This window comes from Columba livia, chromosome 9 (genome assembly GCF_036013475.1).
Source record: "Columba livia isolate bColLiv1 breed racing homer chromosome 9, bColLiv1.pat.W.v2, whole genome shotgun sequence".
Taxonomy (NCBI): Eukaryota; Metazoa; Chordata; class Aves; order Columbiformes; family Columbidae; genus Columba; species Columba livia.
Genome location: NC_088610.1, coordinates 12,873,509 through 12,892,949, shown reverse-complemented (window position 1 = coordinate 12,892,949; position 19,441 = coordinate 12,873,509). Strand labels below are relative to the sequence as shown.

The window sequence follows — 19,441 nt, the reverse complement described above, 5'->3', positions numbered from 1 at the left end:
GAACCATATTACTGCAAGGAGGCTGTCATCTTAATGAAAATGTTCCTTCAAGCTATACGACACCTGCATATGCAGAAGAAAATAACAACCATCATTTTAGCTAGCTTATCTATAATTAATTGCCAGCATTTTTTTGCATTGCTTTTTCACAGCTTCCAGTAGATGGTCTTCTGCTGCTTAACATATAATGGAGCTGCAGCAATTTTTTATCCCATGAACATGCAGCTCTATAACTGCACTGGATGAAACCTCACATACGAACAGCAAAATGCTTAGCCTGGCCTTGTATGTTCCCTGTAAAGATCTGACCTTCGCTTCATACCTAGAAAGGAAAAAAAATCCACAAGATGGCAGAAAAATGATGTTCTGTAAAGCCCTCCCTGCCTACCCCGGCCCACTGCTGCAAAGGAGTCTGCACAGTTTGTCCCACAGTACCCCTGATGCTCCTGACTGGGAGATGTGTTATCCCTATGGCTCAGCTGGAATTCTGGTGGTTAAACTGGTGCACTAAGACTCATTCTGTGCCAGCATCAAATGGAGGGTTTATTAGGGAACTATATGTATCTAATATCCGTCTATACAGGGAAAAATTCAAATATATTCAAGTAATTCACCCTTCTGCATTACAGAAATATTTTACTTAGTGCTATTTGATCTATCGATATTGAATTCTTTAATTTGGGGTTTCTTTGCAGCTAGTTCAGGTGAATTTATGAGACCATCTTCCTGCAAGAAGAAAAACAAAGCTGTGCCTCTACTCCCATGAAGGTTCCGGGTTGAAAGCTAGCTTGGGGATTTTTTACTTCTACTGCAATTAAAGGCAGCTGCAAATCTAAGTGTCTTTGGGTGCCTGGAATAAGATGCAGCCTTAAAGAAGGAAACGGGTCAGCTGTTGAAAAAGGAGACCTGAGTGTCCAACAGATGAAAGGAGGGCAGAATGTCTCAGGAGCAGCATGAGGTGCATCAGGAGACCACCAGCAGACTTTCTCACTTAACATTTTTATATACACATTTGATTTTATTGGTGGAGCAACATTATGAGATGGTGCATTTCCCCCAAAAGGCCTTAAATGAGAGATACTTTGTGAGAGGTTCAGAATCCCTGGTTGAAAAAGATTGAGACGACAGAAAAAAAATGGGATTTTTTCATTATAAACTCTGTTGGGTGAGGGAACAGAAACGGTAAGAGCTCTATTCCTGGCAGTATTTAAAAACAAGACTGGAAAACCAAAAGAAAATCTATGGAAGGTCTGCTCTGACAGAGGAATGGACCAGTTATCCCACTAACAGCCTTTCTCCAGCTATTTTTTTTTTTCTTTTACTGTGCATCTCCAGTACAAATTAATTCCAGGCATTTTTTGAGCTTGTTATCCTCCAAAGTCAATCCTTTCGGTGCTGCACTGGGGCCCGGCTGATGCCCTCACTCAGTCTGGCCACCTTCTCGGTGTTTTATTATGAGTCAGAACTCTTTCTATAAACATAGTAATATGCCTGGCAGTACTAAACAGCCTGACTTAGAAGCCCCAGAAGCCACCAGTTCCAAGTCTTTATTTGTCCAGGATGCTCTATTTTAAAGGTCAACTTTATTTTGAAAATACAGTAATCTGAGTCTCCACTGGTCTCTCCCCCCAGAGATCTGCTGGTCCAATGCTGTCTACTAGAGGCACACCCCATCTTAGTCAGACCATGAAGTAGCATGGAATAAACTCTGTTCCCATTAACCAAAATAAATCCAGAGCCAAGAACCCGCAAGTGGAGTTAGTGCAAAGCTAGCGCAAGAAAACACAGAGGTCAAAACCTAACAGCCCGGCTGCTGCAGAAGGGTTTTGTACCTCTGTCTGGCCATCAGATGCTTCCTGCCCCCAAAATACATGGGAAGAACAAAAAGACCAAATGATATCCACAAATGGCCAGCTGTGCCAGCAGCAGCAGGACAGCCTGGGGGTATAAACCCCTTCCTGTGTCCCCAGGCAGAGGCAGAATTGTTCCCCAGGGCAGAGGCTGGGAATCCTCCATGAGCAGAACACTCAAGGGGAGGATGCTCAGAGCTGCTTGTGCGGCTCCTCTATCCCACTCCCTGCAGGAACAACAAACTTTTTGTTTGCTAATCTCTGCCTCTACTATTTTCCTTGTCTTCCTACCACAGACTGCAGCATACATGGGACACCTTGCAGATGGCCAAGCCACAGCTGGCCATGCTGCAGATTGTCGCCTCCTCATCCCTGCCACAACCCAGCGCCTTTGCAACAGGAGGTTTGCACGTCTCCAAGGACTTCTGCTTTGATCCTCGTTGTAACAACTCAGCTATGTTTCTTGGTCACCACGCACAGGGTGTCCAACAGTGAAGACAGCTCATATTACTTCATGGCTGGAGGTGCGGGTGAGACTAAACCTGGCTAGACTGGCTTAGCCGCCAGCACACAGCTGTCTGCTTTGCCCTCATAGAATCACAGAATAGTTTGTGTTGGAAGGGACATTCAAAGCTCATCTGGTCCAACCCCCCTGCCATGAGTAGGGACATCTTCACGCAGATCAGGTTGCTCAGAGCCTCGTCCAGCCTGGCCTGGAATGTCTCCAGGTACGGGGCATCCACCACCTCTCTGGGCAACCTGGGACAGTGTTTCATCACCCCCATTGTAAAAAAATCATCCCATTGAGCCCCCAGGAGTAATCATACCCGTGTCAAAACACCAGTGTGGTCAGAGGATGCCCCTTGGCATGTCCCACTGTCTTTCCCCACTTCTCCGACATGGCAGGAGCAGGGTTACACCTCTTGGGTGGCTTTGCCCCAGCAGATCTTTCCCTTTCAATTTAGCTTCAAAAAGTCATAGAGCAGCTGGGAAGAAGGCAATGGGTGAAAAGCCCAGGGGAGCTGTTAGAGCCACCAGAAAGAGGCATTGATTTTAAATGCTGCTATGGTGGCATTAGCTTTTAATGACACGGGGGAAAGGATGGCGGGAGCAGCAGAGCCCCGGGTGGGGGCTGTGCACAGCCTGGACCTGCAAGGCAGCACCTCCATAGCTCAGGGCAGAGCTTGCCAGCTTAGCAAGGGGATTAGTCCTCCATTGAAAACCTGCCTGGGAAGCAGCAAAGAGTGAGAACTATTTTCTTCTATGTGAAGAGAACCTATTAATACAGCAGTAAGCATTGTGTTCATTACAGGATTGCAGCTAATCTGGTGTCTCCTTTTCTTCTGCTGTTGTTCTGTTCCTGTACTGCTTGCAGCAAGCAGGCTGGGACAAACACAGAGTCAGGCTTCCTCATGACAGTCCTCAGATTTATCGGGGCTGGGGATTTCAGGGTGCATCTACATGCAAACCTCGTCCTTTTTCCAAGCAGCTTACCAGCTTTGGGAAAGGAGCAGGACACCAGCAAGGCCTGACCTACAATGTATTGAACACATGATGCTCTGCACTCTGACAACATGACAGACCTACATATTTACCAGACTGAAAAAAACGCTTTGCACGGGATTTGCCTGTGTTGGGTTCTGCCCTGGAGGGGCTCAGAGGACCACCTCAAAGAGGGGCCATACCATCGCCATCATCATCACCATCAGCTGCCTGAAATTCCTTCCTGTCTGCACCCCTGGCCCCGGGGCACTACCCAGCACACCCAGAGTCAGGTTAAATGTAGGAGACACTCTGGCTCATGCAAATTAAGCGGGTGGCTGCTCTAATAGCCCATGTACTGCAAGTCCTTTTTTCAGACATATCAGTGACCTCTTCAGAATGCTAATTTAATTACCCTTAACCTATGAGCCCTTCAACGAGACACTTGGGATGAGTTCAGTGCGAGGCAAAGCGTTTCTTTCTGCAAAACCACATCAAACGCCCCAAAACAGGAGTAACCCCCCCTTATTCTTTGGTGAACTTCTGCAATCCAGGAACCGAGAGTTAAACTAAAAGCAAGCACTTCACAGAGAGGCTGTGTCCAGGCTGTGCAACTCATGGACACTCAAAGTCACCCGGTCAAATCCTGCAGCTGGATTTTAAATGAGGTGGATAATTTTATGACCGATCACATTTGTAGCTGGTATGTTAAGACAAGGGTAATGAAATCTTATGCTCTGGGGCACATATGGATCATCGCATAAGTCAGACAGGCATCTGCCACTCCCCTGTGAGAGAAATTTTAATTGGCAGGGACTGGAAGGATGAAAGTTGAAATTGGGGATTAAAGGGGACACAAGTGGCACATGGATTCGGGGAAAAGGCAAATGGAGCTATTCAGCTTCTTCTCAGCTATAACAGTCTACAGCTGCAAATAGCGATAATGAACCTGACGGATGCCTAGAGCAATAAGAGTTTTGCCCACCTTGACTCAATAGAGCTATCACCCCAACAATCACTAACTTGGCTCAGGAGTTGCAGGGTTCCTTTTCAGTTTGGTATTTCAAGGGATTATTTATAGTAAACCAGCTCTATTACCTTCACAAGAGTCAGCAACACTTCCTATGGTGAGGAGAGTAGATAGAGGGTGGTCTGCAGAAAGCATGAGCAGGGAGTTTGTCCAGTGTAACAGAATATTTTCAGGTTACCAACTAGAGAGGTCAGGACGTGATCTCCTTAAACCAGGCTGAGAACAGTCACTTGTGACTTGCTACAACATATTCTGCTGTTCTACCCCAAAACCAGCCTTTGCCAGGCCATCGCTTGGCTCTGGCCAGTTACCTCCTCCAGCCTTCGCCTCTGCTCCTTCTGTTCCTCGATCCGCTTCTGCCGCTCGGCCAGCAGCTGCCGCTTGTGCTCCTCGTTCTCCCGCTGCTGCTGCTCCAGCTGCTGCCGCCGCAGCGCTTCCGAACGCTCCTTGTTTGCCAGCTGCAGCCGCAAGAAATCCCGCCTCAGCGTTGACTCCCCAGGTAGGTTGAGGATGGAGCTGCAGAGAAGCATCAGAGAAGATCATAGAATTATTTTGGTGGGAAAAGATCCTCAGGATCATTGAGTCCAACCGTAAACCCAACACTGGCACTAAACCATGTCCCTAAGAACCTCATCTCCATGTCTTTTAACCCCTCCAGTGACGGTGACTCCATCACTTCCCTGGGCAGCCTGTTCCAATGCCCAACAACACTTTCCATAAAGAAATGTTTCCTAATATCCGATCTGAACCTCCCCTGGCACAACTTGAGGCCGTTTCCTCTCATCCTATCACTTGCTGCTTGAGAGAAAAGACCAACACCCTCCATGCTACAACCTCCTTTCAGGTAGTTGTAGACAGTGATAAGGTCTCTCCTCAGCCTCCTTTTCTCCAGGCTAAATAGCCCCAGATCCCTCAGACACTCCCCATCAGACTTGTGCTCCAGGCCCCTCATCAGCTTCACTGCCCTTCTCTGAACTCTCTCCAGCACCTCAATGCCTTTCTTGCCATGAGGGGTCCAAAACTGAGCCCAGGATTTGTGGTGCAGCCTCACCAGTGCCCAGTACAGCACATCCTTAAACCTCTTGAAGTTCTGCCTGATTTTCCATTCTGACCCCTCTCCCCTTCATCCCAAGAGCATCCCAAAACCCAACAGAGCTTGGGGAGCAGCAGATGGAGGGACAGGGGAACCACAAACATTGGGGCAGAGCAGCAGACACAGCGCTGTTCATGGCTCACCAGTAATTTATTTGCTAAAGGTTTCCTTTACATTAAGTTTCTAATGAAAGCCTCTTGTGCTGCAGTGGCACGCACTATATTTAGCTGTTAACAAAGCGCATTTAGCATGAATCATTGCCAGATATTAAAATACTACATTATCTCAGTGAAATAATGGAATAACCTGATACTAATTGCAAAGGGTCTGAAAAGTGTCGCCAAAGAAAGTAAGTTCCAGCCCTACTGTGCTTGCAGCAGCACTGGGGAGGTTTCATGGTGAAAAGTCACATGGAAATAGGGAGTTGCACTTGGACAGAAGGAATCACATTTTAAAGAGTCTTCTTTAACTTCATCTCACATTTTTTCCACATCTAAATACCCACATTCCCATGACAGCTCCACACTCTGCTGCAGATCCCACAGGCAAAGAGGTACCCGGGGCTTCTTCCCCAGCTTTTGGCCAAGGTGACCTGCAGCATCAGTTTATTCCCTACACATCTAGCAGAGGGAAAATACTTTGTTCTGCCAGGGAATGGGACTGAGTGCTCAAACTGTCCTTTTTTCCATCTCTAGTTTATACAAACCTGTAATCCAAGCCGATTTTACACAGAATTAAAGAGGTGTAAGGGCAGAAACGAAATGCCGATTCTTACCTGGGCTCTCCAGAGTCATTTTCCTCCTCCTCCTCCTCACTTCCACTGTACTCATACTCTGTCTCATCTAGGAACAGAATTGCTCATCAGTGCCCTTTGCTGGACTCATTTGTTTTTCCAGTGATTGAAAAACCCAAGGCTCTGAAGGCAGAACAGAGAACTCTCTTTTTTTCTTGCATGACAAAGAATAAGCAGCATTCTTTCTCTCAGTTTTCTGTTTTTACAGGGGAAGTATGCACGGTCTCCCTGGGTGCTGGCAGCAACAGCACAGTGGGCAACAGCCCAAACAGACACTCGATGTAAAGATGGGGATGTTAATAAAATAAGAATTTATCCCCATATGGCAGTGAGTGACCCCCTTCTTCAGGAGGGTTCTTCAAAGAGAGGTGCACCACAAGATGTTGAAGCCACAGGCACTGGAAGGTGGTATTTAACAATGGCTCTGAAGGCATCAACTCCTCTCTATGCAAATCCACGCATTTTCCTGGCAATGAAGACATCTACATAAAAGCCCAACTGCAGTGTTGTGCTACATACTGTGATTTCTGTTGGGATATCATCTTTATCAGATGAAGGGAATGATAGTAAGAGAAAGGCTTGCATTTATCCAATTACTCTCCATCTCTAGGGTCCAGCCTTCATTTGCCAGACTAAACACATTTAATACTTCACTGGGATCCCGTTTTATTGTTTTGATTATAGTGAAATCTATTACAAGGGGCTGGAAGGTACACATGAAAAATTAATACCACTACCAATAAGAAGAGAAATAGCGACATATTAATTTGCTTGATTCTACAAACGAGCTTTCAAATTAAAATTCAGTTCACAAGCAGCTGAATACTTTAACAAGTTTCTGCAGCTATCTGATCTTCCTTTCAGACTTTGACAGGGCCTGGAGAGTTCACTGAAAACATTCAGTTTAATAGGTTATTCCTAGTAAATGGAACTGCTTTGGGGCAAGGGTCTTATCTAGATGTTCGTTTGCACAACTTTGCTCGTCGCTGGTGCAGCATGAATGTCACGTATGTCAACAGACCTGGCATGAAATACGTGAGCTGGGGAAAACTCAGCTTAGCAGCTTCTCCCTCCCACATGTCAGTACATATATATGCAGACGTAAATTTTATACACACATTTTAATGAATCAAAGCTGAAATGTTCCATGTGGAAATTACCACCTGGACATAAAATACATATTTTTTTCATCAGGGAAAAAAAAAAAGATTAAAAAACACTGATGAAATCTAACAACAGTCACCTGTAGGCTTCGTATGAACACCAATTGTTTTGTTATGGATATTTATTTTCATTTCAACAACTGAAAGGAATCAAATCAAACAAAATAACTTGACCTCAAAACCATAAGAAGTGTGGTCACACAGAAGGACCACCTATTTAACTCAACCAGTCTGCAAACAAACTTTGCCATCTGAATAAAGGAAACTGGTACTGAGACCATGAGCAACCCAGTCCTCTTTGCCTTCCTTCTTTCACCCGTATGTTTTGCCCACATGGATGTGCCTTGGTCTACCCTAAGGACCTCCAAGACATGGCAGAGGTCAGGGATTGCCCAGAATGCTGCTGTTCCACTAACATGTGTCTCTTCTCCACTAACCTTTTTCTCCTCGCTTCTTTTTAGTCCTGTCGATGTGGTCCTTGAGCTGGATGCGGACCTGCCTTTCGTTGGGCTGGTCTCGGATGAAGGGGTGCTTCATCAGCTGCTCCGTGGTTGGTCTCTGGCTGTGGTTCTTCACTAGGCAGCTCTCAATGAAGGACTGAAACTTTTTAGACCTGGCCAAGGACAGAAAAGGAAGGTACAGAAAAAAAACCAAGAGGTAAATATACTGATACTTGTATTAGAAAGTGAGAAACCTGTGAGTGTTTGAGATCATTTGGCTGCTACAAGCCTTCCAAGAGGATTCACATGACTTCTCTATTGATGCTCAGCATGGTCTCAAAGCTGCACCATCACAAGTGCCCTCCATCACTTCACCCTATCCTCCTATTCCCATGCACACTCCTATCAATGGCCTTGTGGTGCCATTAGGGGAAACCACCATTCTGGTCAGTCTGGAGAAAGGTAGGAACCATCTGTATGACCTGGTATCACCAAAGCCAGATGCCATCAATGGCAACCAAGAAAACGCAAGGGCGTGTTCCTCCTCCCTTCTTTCTGATCTGTGAAACTGTAGGTAGAAACGAATGACAACACATACAGATATAAATGCAATTCCTTTTAATGGACCATTTCTCCTGTTTTATGGCCCTGGGCAGTGTTTCAAGAGATGTACCTTTCTGAAGAGGAGTAGGACAAGTTAGATTGATGTGCTTTTTCAGATTTAACCACCCAACATGACATGACTTGATCAGACAACCTCTGGGTGATGCTTGCTGCCCGCAGCCCTTCCCTGCTCTCTCAGAGTGAATCCCAGCAGCATCACTGACCCACCAGGTCCTGGTCTCCCCAGTCACAAACCCAGGTGAACAGGACACGCTCTTCAGGCAGCACGGTTTGGGCAGAGGCCTCTCCTCACAGCCTGCCTTCCCCCAAACACTTCAATTCAATCTCAGTTAAACCAATTCCAGCCAAATCCTTAATAAACAAATTTCTCTTAGTCTCAAGTGTTGCATATCAAAAGTTTTCCTGGAACTAATTTCACCAAATTATAAACCCAAGAGAACAGGGATTTACAAGAAAGATGGATGTTGACAGGACACTATATTCTATGTTGCTTTAGCAAATAGGAAAATGAGTGTAAATTAATGTCAGAAGCCAACAGATACTAGGAATTGCATTAGAAGTAAAACAATAAGCTTTCAGGGATTTTAGTTCTAAGCTGTCAGACTAAAAGTCATTTATCTTTTAAGTGCTAATCCACACAAATTGAGATGCAAAAATAAAACACACTACAAGATCCAATTAAATCCTCCCTCCAGCTTTATTAACAAGTGAATCTTCCTTCCTCAGCTTGCCTCAAGAAACCCCATGTCTCTGTGTATTCCAGAAGGGACAATCCACAGGATGCTCAAAAAAAACACATTTCTAAAATAGGATTCTCCCCTGTTGGTGTGAAGCTGGAGAGACTCTGGACCTGGATGCATGGTCCAGAGCATCTGCAAATATGGTAAAGGTGAGACAGCTAAAAAAGTTATCCTCCAGTAAATGGTGGGTTTGCCCATCTCTTGGGGATGGGGATGTGATGCCCTGAGACACCTTTGCATCCTTGAGCCAGCTGAGCAGCTGTGGAGAGGGACCAGATCAGTTTTCCTGAAATCTTCCTCTCCAAAAAAACAAGCCCATCCAGTGGTACAGTTCAGCCCTTAGCGGGACTGAGCAGACAACAAGGGCTTTTTCCATGGCTCTGATCCAGGAGGACACTATCGCACATCTCAGCCCATCTTCATGAACCACACGCTCCTCCGAGCTCCTGGGGCTTGCAAAGCTTAAATCAATGTTTGCAAAGTCTTTGCAGCTGCATGGATGAGAAGTGGTATCACAGTGCAAATGTCACCTCATTAACAAAGAGGTTATGTCATCTCTGATACGGCAAGGCTAGGGAGTGCTTATGGGAACGACAGCGCTAAAGTTTAAGTTCATTTTACCTGCAAAAGGTGGGAAGAAGAGAATAAAGCTTCGTTGCTGGCTGGTTTTACTTGGGAAAGAAAATTATACCAAAGGCTCTTTAGTTTCATAGGAACACGGCCCTATTTTAAAAGCGAGTTCCAGGATTTAGTAAATAACAAAAGCATTTTCCTCTCCAGGATTTTCAGTCTGGTGAGCTACCGTGCCTGTTTACCGTCTTGGCCTTCCCTGATTTACCCTCATGGGTGCTGGAGTCACTTTGTTGTTTCTGTATCATTAAGAAAAAGGTGCCTCTGCCCACTTTGTATACCTTCACATGCTGCTGCACACAGAAGCAAGGATGAACTCAAGGTTCAAGTTGAACCTTTCATCATTTTGTTTTTCTCTTGTGATCTGTGTTTGTGAAAACAATCCCACTGACTGCCAGAGAGCCACTGTGAAAGCTGGTCAAATCTCTCCGGTCTTCTTGGGTCAGGCTTGCAGAGCTGCAGGACCCATCCTGGCCAGCCCCAAAACCTCCAGCTGAGAAAGGAGCCAAGGACAGACGTTTGCCCGGTGCCCTGCCAGAAACGCTGAAAATTTTTTTTCTTAAGGAATCAGTGGAGTTGTACTGGCTTGGAGCTTCATCTGAGTTCTTCAGAATTTCCCATTACAATGAAAGCTTGGAAGGTGCACGTAGGTCTGAGCTGCTCAATATAGACATGTCCCAGCTCTGCCAGAGACCAGGGATCCCTGCTTGCTCATGGATGGGGAGCAGAGGCCAGGTGAGCATCACGCTCCTCTGAAGAGGGAGCCTCATTAAACTATGACTTCTAAAGCAATCCCTCTCCCAAAGCCCCCGGGATGCCATCCCTGGCATGGACAGAGCACAGCCCTGGACAGAGCAGCAGACCTCAGGCAGATCCCCCACCATGGCCAACCACCACGAGATGTGCAAGCCAGAGCCAGGCACCAGCCACACGAGGGGAAGGCGGCTCCAAGCAACACCCCAGCCGGCACAAAACACATCCTGGTATTTTGGAGCAGGGAATAAAATACAACTTCCAGCCCAGCTCCATTTTTGCCTAAAGGAGATGGGGAAAATGTTCTGCTCAAAACTTGCTTTCATCAGCTCCCCTCTGCCTGCAGGCGGAGGGAGCCTTTGCTGAATAAACAACACTTTTGTATGAAAAATAAACTCCAAAGTCTTACAATCCATTTTGTGCTGTAGCAGTGAGAGCATAATGAAGTAGGAGACTGGTGATCTGGCAGAAAACAAGCACATAAACTATTTTCTCAGCTGACTAATGGTGTATCCTCAGATGGCTGCGAAGGAGATGGAGCATCTCTGACATCCTCTGCAGAGCCAGCCAGGAAAGGCCCCTCTCCTCCTGGTTTGGTACCGGAGGAGCTGATGATCAGGCTGACAAAATTAAGACGTCTCCTGCCAAAGCCTGGGTGAGTTTTTGGGAGGCTGGCCCTAAAACCCCAACACCACACATCTGATGCAGAGGACTCCAAGATCTGTCTCGCTCCTTTCCCAGCAACAAAATATCTGCTGTTTGGCATAAAGTGGTTTCAATACCTACCAATTACTATTTTTGTTTTTAATTTCCACAAGATAATAGGCATAATTTCAAGGAATAAGGCAAAACTTCCCTCCACAAGCTCAGCCTACCTAGGACCTAGGTGCAATGCTGTCTCTCTAACATATGGTAGATCTTTCCTGACCAAACCACTGCTGAACCTGGGGCAGGCAAACTGCCTGAACCAAAGATGAGTGTTTTTAAGGACTCCAGCTGCACTGGTACAGAACATACAGTAACAAAACAACATCTGCTGGGCTTCAGGAATATTTTTCCTACAGGTTTTTATTGGCATGCCCTGCATTTTTTTCAAAACAGTGACGTATTTTTTCCTGCAAAATTTTAAAATAAAGCCCAAACTAAGTACAAATCTCTGCATTCCTGGGCCTTCAAGATAAACTATCCTTTTTTTTTGGCCAGGATACATGTTTCCACTTGAAAACAGAACCTGACTGGAAAGAAACGGAAGCCAAGCAAAGTGTCATCTGGCTTCAGGAACTGTCTTGGAAAAGCCGACTATGCACAGTGAAATGGCAGCATCGGAGAGCGCTCCCCTCTGCTTGCCTAGGAAACTCTCCATCCCTTGGGGCACAACTCCTTCAGGCCAAATTGTCCCTCTGTAGGTGATCAAGACCCAAACCCCACTCACAGAGTGATGCCAGAGACCATCAGCAGCCCCCAAATCTACATAAACACCAAATCCCCAGTGCGCCCGGGCTGCAGAAACATGTTGCTCCTGGGATGCTTTTAGAGCCATTGAGAATTGAGAAAGAGACTCACCACTTCTTGGATTTCAACCTTGGGGCTGGGTTGCGAGGGATGAGGAAGAGGGCTCTCATGGGGTGCATGTCACAGAGAGCTGTAAAGTGAAAGAAGAGGCGTTAAACAGGGCACAACACCTCACAGACCCCCTGGGTTTCCTAAAAAGAGGCTATAAGACTGGCACAGCAGGAGGATTTGCAGTGACGACCCCTGGCCCGGCAGCAGCCTGGAGCTCGGGTGAGAGCTGATGTCCCCAGCATCACCAGGCCCAGCACCAGGGGCTGGCTGGGGACCCCAGCACTTTGCCAGGTGCTGACAGCAACAGACCCAGAGCACAGTGCAGCTGCATCACACGCCAGTGTGGTCTGATTCATTTATTTGCATTTACCAGTATGCAAGGAGGGCCTCAGGACAACACTGAAGCACCTGTGTGACCCCTTCAGATGCACCACTTGAACCCAGTGTGCCATCATCTGTCACTGTGGAGGTCAGTGGAACACCAGCACGGAGGAGCAGTGTTTTACCAGTTGGAAGTCCTCCACCTGTTCTTCATGTGTATTTTGTTAGAGGAAACTGAGTCCCAAAGCACTCAAGTGACACCACAGGAGTCACACAGGGTCGTGTGTCTTTGCTCACCACCCATCCTGTCCCCTGGGCCACACTGTCCTGGCAGCTTTGTCCCAATGGACCCTGGAAGTTCCATCTCAGCAAGCCCAGGTTGCTTGGGAAAACCTTTGCATGCTGTTTCTTGCAGAGAACCGAGAGCCAGCTGGCGCTCAGCAACCCCCAGCACGTTACAACCCCGGGTTAATTAAAGCAGACTAATGCATCTACTTACGGGGAGCGCCTTCTGCCATCTCGATGGCCGTTATCCCCAAAGACCAGAGGTCGCTCTGTAGAAGAAAGCAGACGGACTCAGGTGATGCAGGGGAGCATTGTCACAGCAGTGGGAACCAGGTGAGGAGCAAAGTGCAGTTCTCCTCTGCCTGGGGGCTCAGCCCTGTCAGCTGGGTCTCCATGCCCTCTGCAAGCCTCCAGACTCCACCTTAGGAGCTTGTCTCATCCTCCTGATATGTGTTGAGGCTTTAGAGGAGGCTTCCAGCCCCACAGTTTATCCAAAGATTTATTTCAAAACCTGCAAGGTGTTTTTGACATGGGTCATGGCCACCACGCTGCGGCACTGCTCCCAGTCACGGTGGTGAGGACACTGCCTGGGGGGATGCTGATGACCTGAAGGTCCCCTGGTTGGGGCATCTTAATGAGCCCTGTGCACTAAAGCATGAACTGCAGGCTCCCGGATGAACTGGTGACAAATCACCCCCTGGCTTCACAGGCAGGGGAAGCAGCAAACCTGGCTGCAGGATCCCTGCTTAAAGCTAGGTGGATGGATTTTATACAGTTTCATCAAAAAGAGGCTGACTGGAATAGATTAAAAATACAAAGTCCCTTGAGATGCCTCAGGAGGCTCTTGTATTATGGATTGCTCATTAAATGTAAGCCTGAGAAACGGTATTTTGCCAGTGGGAGGAGAAACGTGTGCTTTTATTTACCCCATTTCCAAACCTTCCTCATCCCACATGGTTGCGTCTCCTGAATGATCAGAGCACAAAGAACGCACCTATCTGGAAAACTCTCTGATTTCATACTTGTATTGCACTTCCTTCCACTTTCTCCCTTGCAAACAGGGACATTTGTGTTTTCAGCTCTCTGCCAGAGAGTGGTGGTGAGCAGTGTGCCCTCCCCACCCCACCACCCCTGATGAGTTGTAGCGGTATCTCTGTGTCTGGTAACAAGCCCCAGAGGACAGCTCGGCTCTCCTGGACAGCAGCAGGGGCAGAGGCAGTATGTGCCCAGCAAGAGAAAACAAGCACCTTCCCCAACAGCACTGCCACAACTTGTTTTTTTGGCAGAAAGCAGCAAATTCATTATTCTAGACACTGTGTATAGGGTTGCTAATGATTCACAACCCAGCACCCAACGCAGAAGGAAAAGGACCTGGACTAATTTTGGTGCCTTCATGTCAAGTGCAACCTCTGATGCACCTCCATGGGATGGAGAAACCTGCCAGAGATGGTAGGGTGGCAAGGACAAGGGCAGAAGCTGCGGGTGCACAGGGGACCAGAACCGGCCTGATGCTATGTAACTGCAGCTGATGTTTGCTGGACATGAGCTAAACTCCAGTTAGCACATCAGAACCAGTAAACATTGTAAATAGGAACATTTCAGGGTGGCAAGGATGGATTCTGCCTTCCACCCTTCCTCCTGCACCTCCAGCTCTCACATCTTGCTCTCTGCCACATCCCCATAGTCCCTCTTCATTTCTCTTCTTCATTTCAAAAGCTGCCCTTTTCAAACCACCTCAAGCCTCTAAACCTGAAATACAGTGAGCAGGTCCCAGAAAGATTGTTTTTCCTAGCAAAGAGCCCCAAAAGCTTGGCCAGAGCTAGAGACTGCCTACAGGGACCACAAGCACCTTCGCACATACAACATGCAGGAAAAGACCACTTGGATTTTCAATTGCAAGGAACTTTTCCTCCTTTTTAACTTAAGATCTCCCTTAACAAATGCCATCCTTGCTACACATCTTTGCACCTGCTTAAAAATTCTCTCTCAAATCTTATTTCCAGCCCTTTCACAGGACAGTCTCATCCATTCTTTGTTTCTAGTCAGCTGGGATTTCTACCGCATACTTAATTATCACAGTCTTTCCACATGATTCAGCATGCATGACCCCTTCCCTTTGGGCTGCCGCTGAACTCCTTCCAAATTCCTAGTGTGTCTTTCCATACAGAAGTGCCCAGTATTATACACAAGATGCCAAGTGATCTTAAAGCTGGAGCAATATAGAAAGGGATTATCACCTCTCTAAGCCTCCTGAAGAAAACAGAAAACCCAGCGGGAAACACACATTTTATAATGATCTGGAATTCCTTTTTTTTCCTTTTTTTGGTGAGGGGTTTTTATTTTTGGGTATGAAAAGCTTTTCAGTTCAAAGACACCACGCTAATATATTTGCATTGTCTTGACTTGGGAAGGGACGCAAGCTTCCCCCCCGACCGCCCGCCCCATTTTGATTCTAAGCTTATTGACAAGATATCTCTAAACAACAAAGGAGGACCAGCTGGGAGAAAAAAACACCAAATAACCTCAACAATATGGGGTTTCTATTGGTTCTTTTTTAAAGTGGTTTATTTTTGTGAGGAGGCATTTGCTATCTCCTTCCATAGATTACACAGGCATCTCTTTCTGGCTAAGAAAACAGTGAGATCAGAGGCTTTTTGTGCAACAGATTAAGCCTATGAGGATTCCTTTTTTTCACCCTATAAATCTCATCTTTTGTATTCAGTATTTTAAGCCAGTCGGCTAAACCTGAGAGCATCTGATTTGCATACCTTTGAAAAAGAAAAAAACTTTCATTTATATTTTTTCCTTCCACTTCAAAGCAGGAGCATCAGGTGCAGGGACGTGATCAGGGGGTAGGGACTAATGTCCAGTGGCTCCCGCATCATGAGCTCCGAAAACTCCCTGCAGTGAGTGTGTCAGCAGCAATAAGCCTTCTGTTTGGTACCCCTAGCCAAGGGAAAATGGTCAATGCCAACTTCAGAGACACAAGCACCCGAGCATTTGATCCTCAGGCACAATAGAGAGATTCTGGTCCCAGCACTAGCACATCACTCAATGGCATAATAAGTGTCCTAGTTATTCTGGAAAGAGGAAAAACCTCAGAGATTTCTGAGGGTAGAAAGTAGCCTATGAAGGTATCAGTCCCTTTTTTAAAAAAAATTGTAATAAAAAGCTGTGATCAAACAGAGTGTCAGAGCCTGTCAGTGGAGAAGCAGCGAGAACAGCTACTGTGGGCTCAGCCCTGCTACGATGCGCTGCCATCAGCAGAGCTGAGGAAACGCCCGCTGTAATTGGTTAATCAAAGAGAATTAAGCAATTGCAGATTAAACTGTATCTACATGTCCTTATCATTAACAATTTATGTAACCCGGAGTTTGAACTCACACTGGAGAGCTGCTCTCTGGAAAATGATCAGTTCAAAAGTTGACGGATGCATTTAAATAGCTGCAATACCGAAGCATTGCTCAGTTACTTTACAATCCTTCCTCCCTCAAAAATTTCTCAGAGTGATTGGTAACTGAACTCCAAACTGTGTAATGATGGTGGGCATCTGCACTCTCATACTGTAGTGTTCCACTGCTAGAAAGCAGCTACCTGGCTTCACACCATAGGGTCTCAAAGTCCTTTTTAAACATCACCTGCCAAAGTGACCTCTCAGCATGTGCATGAACAGAGGAACCATGAGCATCATGTATGTCTGAGCTTCTCCTCCTGAAGCTCAGGTGTTAACGTTTTGCTCTGGATTCAGTAGACCTGAGGGGGTTTGGAGATAGAAATTTGAGCTCTAGACTTTTCAAAAAACCAAGAGACAAAAAACCCAAGGGACATTTCTACAGACGTTGTGTCCAGAAACTTCGAGTAAGACAGAGACAGGATAAAATATATCAAGCTCTCCTTGTTTTAAACATTGGACCTTCCAGTATTCTGAATGGGCAGGTGGGACCCATCACGCTCCTGCTGACCAGCGGTGTGGCACGGGGCTCTGTGCCACGTTACAGCTCAGCAGCAACGTTGTGCTACCTCCAACCCAAAAATAAACTTCAAGCAGGCAGTGGAGATATGCGAAAAGTAGGTCAGCCCCGCGAATGTCTGATTGTGTGGCAACCTTCAGATCTTCCTGCGAACACCAGCCTCCAGGCCAGAAGATGTGATTTTGCCCTTTCTAAACCTGACCTGACTTCTCTGCAAAGTAAACAGAGCAAATACAGCTTGTTTGACTGTAGTATTTAAACATGCAGCAGTGAAAAGCAGGCTAGCAGGTAGGAAGCCCCGGTCTGACACCTTTCCCAGCATGGGGAAAGACTTCTTCACAGTAAATTTGGATATGTGAACCGCACAACAAAGATTCATGTTGGACCTGAATTGGCATTTCAAAATCCAACAGCCAGAAAGCACAAGATGATGCCACCTGTCAACATATTTTGCAAAGTTGCAAGAATATACTAAATGCCTGAGTGCTTGAGTTCACAGTACTGGGATATAAAATCAGAGATCACACCAAGCACCTTCTTCAGATGTTTATGATCACAACTCTCACTGCAAGCACCAATAAGCTTTCATTCCTTTCCTGCCTTATTTGTGAGTGTGCTAGATTTTGTAAAGATCACATCTGTAATGATAGGTAAAGGATTGAGAAGATGCTTCTTGGGGTACCTTAAAGTCATAAGTCGCATCGGGATTTTCATCGCAGGCGATGACCTCAGGGGCCATCCAGTAAGGCGTTCCAATGAAGGTGTTTCTCCTGCCCACCGTTCTGTCCAGCTGGGCACTGACACCAAAATCCACTGTGGATCAGAGAGACAACAGGACACTGTAAGGCTGGAGAATACCCGAACAACAATTCTGTTGACTGTAAAACATTACATTAATTCACATCAACTTCCCTGCAGGGTTAGGAGAGAAATACATGGCCAGAGACATTCCTGTTTGATCTCTGCTGGGATCAACTGGGGTCAGTCAAGGACAAACCTGATCATCTGATGTCCAGGTTTTGTCAGAGACCCTGTGCCTTTTCCTCCTTGCCAGGAGGCAATGAAAAGAAATCACAGCTCCTCATACTAATGAGAAACAGGGTTAACAACATGAATAAGCTGCAGCCTTTGTTCTATGCTTTCTCATGTGAATTAAAGCCTGCCAAATATTGGTAGAAGCCTCATTTTTCAACCTAATTCCTGCTGGAAATGGCAGAAATGCAAAAGACTTAAGGAACTAAGGGCCAAGGACAAAGGCCCATAGAGGAATGTCAAGCAGAGAGCTGCAAAATGAAGCAAAAACTGATGAAATCAAATCAATGAGCGAATACTCTATGGTCCACTAAGTTCACTTTGCACGACACAATGGTTGGAGATTTGCCCTGGAGAATTTCCCCTTGGAGGAGAATCTTCACCAGTATAAAGCCAAACGAGCTGCTGGTGCCATCTGTTAATCCAGGGTTTTATTCTGCTGGAAAGAGAGAGGAGGGACATGGAAAAACAGGGCTTGCACCTCACTTTACCAGTGTAAGAGAGCTTTCATCACTGGCATAAATTAAAATGCACAAAGACAGCCTTAACACTCGTGCTGGACAACTGAGGATATCAGCACATCATTTCTGCTGATCTGCTGTCTTCCAGAAGATCTTCACGTGAATGCTTGGTATTCTCCAGGGTGACTAACATCACATATGAAACTCAGAGTAGTTCTTGCAAATTAAGCTCTCCCTAACAGACTGGCTTAGAAAACAAATCTGGATTATGTGACGTTAAACTGACTAAACTGTGATCCTGTAGGACACTATAGGAAGGTGTGAGGGAACATCCTTCTATACTGGCTGGTGATGCACACAGGCCAATTTTTAACCCGGGTCATGAAACAATGGTCTTGATTGCTTAACCTGTTTCTGATGGCAGAGCTGCCCAAACTACCTGTCTGAACAGAAACACCACTGCAATTACATCTTTGCATGCAGACCTTGGCCATCAGCCACTGGCAGTTTATTGCACAGCACCTGGTCAACACCCAAGGTCATGTTATTGAGGCTGGCACGAGAAAAACACTAAGTAGCTCTTAGTGTCCATCCCCTTTCTCCAAGTCATGTACAAGTCAACTTTGCTGCTTCTCTCCAACCACTCCACTTGCACTTTCCACAAGCTCTAACCCACTCTTACCTAGTTTAACTTCTGCATTTTCCGTCAGCAATACATTCTGTCCCTTGATGTCTCGATGAATTACTTTGTGCTGGTGTAGATGACTCAAGCCCTAGAGAATTCAGAGAAAGGTTAGAGGAATCCAAGTTCAAACCATGTTATTTTCTGACATTCCTCCTCAACCTATTATGCTCCAGAAATGAAAGATTCACAGTCGGAGTTAAGCACTTGAGCACTTGTTTATCATGTGTTCAAAATCCTGTCCTATGTCACACGTGGGGACATGCCTGGCAAGCGAGACACCCACCAATGGGCTCTATGTGCTGCAGTGGGTCCTCCCCATAGCAGGAGATAGGAACCATCAATTCTGTAGAGATTAAATCCAACCTTTCAGTTTCTGCAGGAACTTGTATTAACTCAAACCCCTTCACAGCTCTAGACATATTTTCCCCCATGTGCTCCCCTGCCTTAGGGAGTAATTTCTGTGGCAAAAATAATAGAATATCTCCTTTCTGTATTTCCATCATCCAGAAACTGGAAAAAGCCCAA

At 46.2% G+C, this 19,441-nt stretch overlaps 1 protein-coding gene across 22 annotated transcripts in view; it reads right to left on the bottom strand.

The window, feature by feature from the left end:
- TNIK (TRAF2 and NCK interacting kinase) overlaps window positions 1–19,441 on the bottom strand; it is a 159,461-nt gene that overhangs the window by 41,730 nt on the left and 98,290 nt on the right. For all 22 annotated transcript variants that reach the window (XM_065073861.1, XM_065073856.1, XM_065073865.1 and 19 more), the window contains 7 exons: window positions 18,914–19,004; window positions 17,421–17,551; window positions 12,982–13,036; window positions 12,162–12,240; window positions 7,849–8,024; window positions 6,231–6,297; window positions 4,674–4,878 (listed from right to left, as the gene is read on the bottom strand). In XM_065073861.1, the coding sequence (XP_064929933.1) occupies window positions 4,674–4,878; window positions 6,231–6,297; window positions 7,849–8,024; window positions 12,162–12,240; window positions 12,982–13,036; window positions 17,421–17,551; window positions 18,914–19,004 (804 nt within the window). The remainder of the gene's footprint in view (window positions 1–4,673; window positions 4,879–6,230; window positions 6,298–7,848; window positions 8,025–12,161; window positions 12,241–12,981; window positions 13,037–17,420; window positions 17,552–18,913; window positions 19,005–19,441) is intronic.